Raw genomic sequence first — 8,893 nt, 5'->3', positions numbered from 1 at the left:
TGTTTTTTTTATAATTTGATCTTTTATTATCAGTTTTTTCTTAAAAATAACCAGGCGATTATAAGCCTCAATAAAAGAGACAGGGTGTGGTCTTCACATGTTGGTTTAACAGTAAAACAGTACTACAAACACTCTTCACACTCACGCTAAAAAAACATGGAGGCACTGGTCAGACTACACCAGGTAAAACATATTACAGACACAGACAGGAGTACTAACATATATAATAAGAACAAGACATGCAGACAACAAACAAACAAAAGACAACAAAAATAACGGATAAGTGTTGTGGGTAAGTGTTTAGCTGCATTACACCGATGTTTAACCTATATTAAAATCACGGGTGATTTCTTTATTTTATGTAAAAGGAACAGGAACCCTTTGGTTACTGATGATGTCAGCCAGCTTCTGTTTGAGCTTCAGGAAAATCCTCTTGAACTCCAAGCCATCACCCTGAAAAATGCAAGAATTAGGAATATATATAAGTGATTCCCTAACAGTAACTGTAATACAAGCTTCAAATACTTTACTGCTTATCGTTTTTGCTTACCTTCGATAGTCTGAAATCTAGCAGAATGCGTTCCTCCATCTCTAAGAAGTGCACTTTAAAGATCAGCTTATTATTACGGCGATCCAACGTAGACACTGTTGCCTGCGATTCAGAAAGAAAAACTATGAATTCTACTGAAGTAAATACAGTCATTGAAAATGATCTATTACTGATCTATTACTGTCGACTACTCTGATGATTATTTCTGCAATGCCAGTCATCGCTTAAAAAAAAAGAAAATAACAACAATTCGAGATTTGAGACACAATGCTCGATTGGTACTAATGGGCCCTAAGTGTAGCAGGAAATTATCCCCCACACCATTACTGCACCACCACCACCAGCCTGAACCGCTGATACAAGGCAGGATGGATCCATGTTTTCATGTTGTTTGACGCCAAATTCTGACCCTACCATCTGAATGCAGCAGCAGAAATCATCAGAGACTCATTAGACCAGGTATCCAGGTATTTCCAATCTTCTATTGTCCAATTTTGGTGATTCTGTGTAAATTGTAGTCTCAGTTTCCTGTTCTTATCTGCAGGAGCTGCACCTGGTGTGATCTTTTGCTGCTATAGCCCATCATCTGCCTCAAGGTTGGACTCAATGCTCTTCTTCTGCAGACCTCGGTTGTAACGAGTGGTTATTTATTTGAGTTACTGTTTCTGTTCTGTCAGCTGGAACCTGTCTGGCCGTTCTGGCATCAACAAGGCATTTATCCCCACAGAACTAAACTGTAGCTCACTGGATATTTTCTCTTTTTCTGATCATTCTCTGTAAACACTAGAGATGGTTGTGCGTGAAAATCCCTGTAGATCAGCAGTTTCTGAAATACTCACACCAGCCCGTCTGGCACCAACAACCAACTATGCCACGTTCAAAATCACTTAAATCATCTTTCTTCTCCATTCTGATGCTCTGATGGTTTGAACTGCAACAGATAGTCTTGGCCATGTCTACACGCCTAAATGCATTGAGTTGCTGCCATGTGATTGGCTGATTCGACATTTGCGTTAATGAGCAGTCGGACAGGGGTACCTAACAAAGTAGTTGGTGAATGTATGTCGAGCCATAAATATTATGGATTATCATTGTCAAAACCCATCAGATTTACGTAGCACTAACCGCATCTTAGCCAGCTTAGCTTAGCTTAGCTGCAGTGCTGTGTGGAATCAGGAGTAAAACTGATTCCACACAAATCTAGTAAAACTGGCACTAATGCTAATGATAGCTAAGCTACACTAAACTGACCAAGTTAGCCAGTAAACAATGTCTCATTGCGTTTCTCTTCCAAGCATTTTGCGTAGTACAGTACTGCTAGAAAAAATTTTATGTACATTTTGGAGGCAATATTAGCTTTGTTTAGCTTAGCTGCAGTGTTCTGTAGAGTTATACTAATCAATAAGTGCTACTTGCAGCTCTCAGTTTTTGTGTGTTATTTTGCTTTTGTCTGGTGCATTAGACAATTAAAGCCTATTGACAAGGCAATTCAAAACTGGTGAAATGGGCACTAATTTGATAGCTGGATAGCTAAGCTACATAGACCATGTCTCATTGTGTTTCTCTCCCAAGCACTTTGCATAGTGTTGTTACAAAATTACGATTACACACTTTTTTTCTTAATCGCCATTGCAAATTATATAGACTAATCATTGCAGCCCTACCATACGAGTTAATATTGAACTGTTATCTGAAGGATACCTGGTTGGTGCAGCTCTGCTTCCATGTGTAGCCCATGGCAACACAGGCATCACGCAGGGCAGTGCAGGACTTCTCTGCATTCAGTGTAGTGAAGAACCTGGTCATCCTCTTCACCAGCCTCTGCCACGGGTTCTGCAAAATAAACAGTAAGCAATGTAATACAGTGTTACGCAAATGTTGGGCACTCCTGGGTCAAAATTATTACTAAAATGATTTGATTTCCCAAATTATTGACATTAGAGACGAAACAATCCAGTTTTGTATTTTAAGCAAAAACTTTGAGATTTCTTTATGCCGTATTCCTATACTGTTGAAATTGTAATGTAAAAAAAAAAAAAAAAAAAAAAAACACTACTTAAAGTATGGGACTATATTTTTTTTATCTAATTTAGTAAACAGAACAATACATGATGTTTGCTAAAGGGACGAGTTTTGTAATATTTCTAAACCATGTGGCTAAAATATATGTTAAACCAGTGCTTTAACAATAGCTTTTAGAAAATGATCATGATATCAATATTTTTTAACAGCAAAATAGAACATGGTGCATACAATGGGACTCACCATACTGAATTAAACAGTGTTTTATATTGCAAATCTGCTCTTATATCCTTGATAAAAGTTTGCAAAGAGCAAGGGAGGAAATGTATGTATTACAAAACACACATTATTTATTCAGTATATCAGTGTTATTAACTGATAAACTAATGGTTGAACTTTGTCTGCTTTCAATTAATGAACACATCAGAATCATTAGGGGCTGATTAATCAATAATGGAAAAAGTAGATCATGCACAGGTCTAGTTTTAAGATTTCATATCTTTCATATCACCACAGTATATAATATAATTATAGGTATTATTTGTATGTTTTATTTAAAAAAGCTATAAATGTAATTATTATTAGTAAAGTGTATTATTATTAGTATTATTACCTGACTGGCACCTGGCGTGCCCATCAGTTGGCTACCCAGCAGCATGTGATCAGGGCAGGCAGGCTGTGAGAAGCTGACCTGAGCTCCATCAGAGTGAACCACGTCCTCCCGGACTTCCCATAATCCCTGTGGCTCTGGCTGAGAGCTGGAGATCTGAACCCGGTCCTCACTGAGGAAAACCACACACACACAATCACACAAACCTTATTCCTAAAACTAATCAGTTCTTCTTCTTTATAGATGGGTAGCAGCTTGACGAGTTACAGACCTGTTAGTTCGAGCCAGCTGCTCAGAATCAGACCTCAGCAGCTTAGTTACTGGCCCGTGTGTGTCACTCTGCCGTTTTATAGCTGGAGAAACAGTACAAACATCATTAGTTCATTTTATCAGTTATAAAAAATAAGAATCTGTGGCTGCTTTTGCAAATATGCGCATGCTTTTGATAATTTACCATTTCTTAAGTTTTGACAGCATAAGAAAATAAACAAAGAAACATATCCCATGTTTAACATTAATCCATATTAAACACAGCACCTGATTTGAAGCTCCGGCTGAACCAGCGGTGCTTCTTAATCTGAGGAATAGTCAGTCTGTCTTCAGGACTGTGTAGCAGCATCTTTGTTAAAAGGCCTATGAAGAACAAAAGTGGTGTTATATAAAACAGACAGCTCAGAATTACAAAAAGTTCATATTTATTTTGATATTGTCATTACTATTACATGTAAAAAACATATGCATATTTAATAAAAGTTTTGTCAGTCACTCATATTAATGCCACAAAGGAATTCTGTGATTAATCACAATCTAATCAAACGTTTCCTTCTTCTTAAGACTAACCTTTAAAATGATGGGATTTATTAATAATGGGTAAATAAAAGAATTAGGGTTAGATTGGCAAAATGGAATTATATTTTATTTAGTGGTATCAATTGCTTTAAAAAATATTGAATATCACAACAATATTCTGATTAATCATGATATTAATTATGATTAAAAAATGTAAATGTAAAATGTACATTATTATTTTAGGTGGAAGCTGTAAGTGAGGTGGATTAAGCAAGGTGGAAGGAAAGAAGTGAAGGAAGAGGTGGGAGTGTTATATACAGCTCTAGAGAGCACTTAAAATGACGAGTTTCTTTGATTTTACTAAATTGAAAACATCTGGAATATAATCAAAAGGAGGATGGATGATCACAAGCCATCAAACCAAACTGAACTGCTTGTATTTTTGCACCAGGAGTAAAGCAGCATAAAGTTATCCAAAAGCAGTGTGTAAGACTGGTGGAGGAGAACTCCAGGGTTATTCCACCAAATATTGATTTATGAACTCTTAAAACTTTTCTTTGCATTATTTGAGGTCTGAAAGCTCTGCATCTTTTTTGTTATTTCAGCCATTTCTCATTTTTATTGCAAATAAATGCTCTAAATGACAATATATTTATTTGGAATTTAGGAGAAATGTTGTCTGTAGTTCCTAGAATAAAACATCAATGTTCATTTTACTCAAACATAAACCTATAAATAGCAAAATCAGAGAAAGTGATTCAGAAACTGAAGTGCTCTTTTCATTTTTTACAGAGCTGTATTAAATCCACATTTCAGCATAAATGAAAATATAATTCAGAACCCAGCATTACAACACTATGTTTATATTGCAAAATAAAACTCCTAATTACGGGAGGAAGTCGGGGCAAACTTGATAATGTGATTAATTTGCGATTAAATATTAATGCATTAAAGTTTCCAGGTTATATATTACAGCCAATTACCCAGCGGGATGGAGTCAATTTTCTTCCATGGTGTAAGGTAGGTTTTCTTCTGCAGCCAATCAAAATACTCCTGGCAGCTTTCACTGGGCTGGTCCCACGGTAACTCTGTAAAACAGGTCTGAGCGTCAGAGACCTTCAGAATAAAGCACAGGTACATTAAGCTTCACTATTCTCACTGTAAAATAAATTCAGCAGGTGTTCTCCTCACCTCCAGCCAGCATAGCAGTGAGCACGATGCCACAGGCCCAGATATCTGCAGGCTGAGCGTGAAACTCCGGCCGGGACATCAGCTCTGGAGCCACGTAGGGCAGCGTCCCACACAGCCGGGTCAACATACGCTCGCGCCCGCGGTGCCGGAACATCGTAGCCAAACCAAAATCTGAGATTTTCAGATTATCTAAGAAAGAATAAACCAATAAAGTATGAACATCCTTTCTTATGGGAGATTTAATATTTATACGAAAGGATTTAAACATTTTAAACCACCTTTATCATCCAGCAGAATATTTTCTGGCTTGATGTCGCGATGAGTGATCCCAATACTGTGAAGATATTCCTGTGAAAATAACACATTTCAGAAAAAACCTGTTACAGTGCTTTACAGTTTTAAAAAAATATAATAGCTATAATAAATTGTACACAATATAATGTGACGTTATAGATAACATTTAAAAGTCCATATCAGTATTATGTGATGAAATAGGTATTTTTGTATAATTGTTTATATATAAAATGTTAGCAGTTTATATGCATGCACTGAATATTCTGGAACTTTCAGATATATTTTCATAGATTTTTTGCTACTTCATTACCATTTTGTGCAAAATCAATTTTGGTAAGATACTGATTACAAAATAGACAAAAATTATACATTCATTGAATAAAGCTTTGACATTTATTTTGTTGGCATAATATATTTTTAGATCAAATATAATATTATCAGAGGATTTTTTGTATTGTCAAAAATATAATCATCGGAAAAATATTGGGCTATAAATTGTTGGACCATATTGAACACCCCTAATAAATAATTAATATAATAAATAAATATCAGCACTCACCACTCCTCCTATCAGCTGCTGGAAAAACCTGTGAGCCTCTTTTTCTGGCATTCCCACATCAGGTTCTGAGAAACAACACAAATATAAATGTTTAATTATCTTCAAATATTTGCTAAATAGACCAGCTGATCCCTGTAGTTGCCTTCATTCTGTAGTCGGCTACATGCCCATTACTAGAAACTCCAGGTTTAAGATTGTTTTCTCTGAATTATGGGAATTTTGGGAAAAATGCTGTTGTTGCATCCTGTGAAAAACAAGAATATACTAAACCTGATATAATACATTTTTCACCTAGAAATTACTGGATGCTTTTGAATAATATGTCCTTTAAGCTTTGTCTAACATGTCTGCAATTTGTACATTTTCTCCAAATGTTATAGTTTCAGATTTGGAACATTTTTCTGCATCATAGTGTTTGTTTTTAGTGCTTTTGGTTTATTTATTTATTTCTGCATTTTTCTCAGGATCCACAGAACTATGCAAACACCAATAAAAGTTGGGCAATATGACAATATATTATCATATTTCACAATGCTTTTCCTTAAAGCATATCAAGAATATCATCACTGCCAAAAGAACACTGACCCAGCTGTACATTTAACTGCATAAAGTGTAGAAAATCCTGTTTAAGTATATGACAAATCTCTGAAAAATAACAGTTTTTAGGAATCTACCACTGCTGTTCCCTTTTCTCCAAGTGTCAAAACATTACATGTAATATAATATTTTAACCAATTATTTAATTAGGGTCAGACTAAGGTTTATTACGTTTAATTTAAACATTAAATCAATGTTTTCTGCTCTCACCTATTCGATCAAACAGCTCTCCTCCACTGCAGTACTCCAGGAAGATGTACTGGATGGGCCCCTCACTCCTGTGCCCGAAGAATCGCACGATGTTGGCGTGTGACAGCATCTTGTGCACACAAACCTCTTTCTTCACATTGTCCAGACAGTCTTTAGCTCGGGATGTGTCGACAACTTTCACAGCCACTGCCTCCTCTGTCTTTCTGTTCACTAACAGGCGTACCCTGAAAAAAACAGCATAAAAAAATAAATATTCAGAATCATTTTAATGGTTCCAGAACAGACAGCACAGAGAAAAAGCCCACAGATGGACACTCACTCTCCATATGCACCCTCTCCTAGGGTCTGCACCAGATCCCAGTCTTGAACAAAAGGAACAGCCATTATCTGAATTGAACAGACACTGAACACAAAACCAGAACATTAGATCAGAAATCTCCACAAACAGGTTTCTAAATGAGTATTCTGTTGTATTTATTTTGCCATGTAAAGCTTTAAAGGGTATATTTTGTATAGTTGTTTATACACAAACTAAATATACATATTCTACAATTTAGTATTATGGCAGATTTGCGTTGTTATATCAGATTATTTTCATATTACATTATTTATTTTGTTACATACTTATTTCATACAAAATCATCTTAGAATGTTATTGTTGTTTCCAAAAAACGACAACAAAATGATTTCTTTATCTGCTAAGTTTATCACAACAATACTTTAAAATATCTTGATTATTTTACTGTTGATGAAAACCCAATCATATAATTGGCAGTGTGGGCAGTGTGCCAACCAAGTCATGTTGGAAAATGAAATCCACATCTCCATAAAAGTTGTCAGCTGAAGTAAGCATGAGGGCTGTAAGATATCGGATTTTATTTTCCAGCAGGACTTAGTTGGCACACTGCCCACACTGTCAAAAGTACCAACTGGTCTTATATAATATTCTAACTTTCTGAGCAACTGATTTTGGGGTTTTCATAAGCCATAATTAACCATTAACTATAACATAAATAAACACCTAAAATAGATCACTCTGTGCGTAATACATCTATATAATATATAACATATATCACATATTGAACCGAATTACTTAATCAAAGTAACTTTTCAATGATATTCTATTTTTTTTGGAGATGCACTTGTATACACATATACAGATGCAGTTGTAATAATGCTGTAAGTTAACTGCAATATTAAGATACAGTACAGTCATTGACGTATCAATAACTTATCAATATTAAGCTTATCTATTGATAGTGATTATCTACTCTCTTGAGAGGCCAGCCTGTAACGTTAGAGTTTCTCTTATTAAAGTTTCTATTGTTTTCTCACTTTTTTCTAACATTAATCTAATCCGGCAGTTACCCATTAAACCCTTCTTATATATTTATATTCAATATTTATCCTAAATTGATATTTATTTATTTATATGTATTAATATAGACGAAGTTCAGGATCTGTGATCTGCAGCAGATAACGTTACAGTCAGAGAGCCGGACTGTATAACAGCAGTTAAATAAACAGTGTTTCTGAGTCTCAGCGCTGATCTAACTCACCTCACACACCGCAGCTCTGTAGTGGATTAAGGGGAAATTCTCCCATATAAATAATAAGCGCGTGTTAGCGCAGAAAACACGATTTATTAATGAGTATATTATATATCCGCTGCTTCCTCCAGCCACACAGCAAAACAAACTTTGGCGCGTTTAGTAGCAACGCGCTCACAGGAAGCACGATACAGTACCACCACTTTTCAAAATAAAAGCCTCAACAAGTCTTATTCAGAATTAAGTTTAGAAGCAAGTGATTAATGAGTGGGCTGTGCAAAATTGGGGAGAAAATGGGTATTTTAAAAAATAAAATAAAGAAAGTGATTGAAGGCTAAAATAAAATAACATAAATACACCATAAAACAATAATCCTATTTAATCCTATATATACCATATATAGTGACACAGAAATATCGTGATATTAAAAATCCATATTGTGATGATAGGGATGTTCTGTCTTAAAAGTAGTCTGTTATTTACTGTGAAGTTTTAAGTGTATTTATTGTATAATTGTTTTA

At 35.2% G+C, this 8,893-nt stretch overlaps 1 protein-coding gene across 1 annotated transcript; it reads right to left on the bottom strand.

Moving 5' to 3' along the window:
- Positions 1-2: 2 nt before the first annotated feature.
- Positions 3-8,545, bottom strand: chek1 (checkpoint kinase 1). Its single transcript, XM_007250044.4, has 13 exons — positions 8,382-8,545; positions 7,142-7,225; positions 6,823-7,046; positions 6,016-6,080; positions 5,441-5,510; positions 5,163-5,351; positions 4,955-5,059; positions 3,720-3,815; positions 3,454-3,535; positions 3,186-3,354; positions 2,252-2,383; positions 551-652; positions 3-453 (listed from the first exon to the last, which is right to left on the bottom strand). Exons 2-13 carry the CDS (start codon positions 7,204-7,206, stop codon positions 358-360), a joined length of 1,395 nt encoding a protein of 464 aa, XP_007250106.3. The 5' UTR covers positions 7,207-7,225; positions 8,382-8,545; the 3' UTR covers positions 3-357.
- Between the last annotated feature and the right edge of the window lie 348 nt (positions 8,546-8,893).

The sequence above is a fragment of the Astyanax mexicanus genome, chromosome 17 (assembly GCF_023375975.1).
Source record: "Astyanax mexicanus isolate ESR-SI-001 chromosome 17, AstMex3_surface, whole genome shotgun sequence".
NCBI classification, from domain to species: Eukaryota; Metazoa; Chordata; class Actinopteri; order Characiformes; family Acestrorhamphidae; genus Astyanax; species Astyanax mexicanus.
This window is presented reverse-complemented; position numbering and strand designations above follow the sequence as displayed.

Excerpts from the sequence above, each read along its gene's own strand:
- chek1 (XM_007250044.4), bottom strand. The coding sequence starts at position 7,206 with ATGGCTGTTCCTTTTGTTCAAGACTGGGATCTGGTGCAGACCCTAGGA. Across the intron at positions 7,047-7,141 it reads GGAGAGGGTGCATATGGAGA|GGTACGCCTGTTAGTGAACA; the intron begins GTGAGTGTCCAT and ends TGTTTTTTTCAG. Across the intron at positions 653-2,251 it reads AGCAGAGCTGCACCAACCAG|GCAACAGTGTCTACGTTGGA; the intron begins GTATCCTTCAGA and ends TCTGAATCGCAG.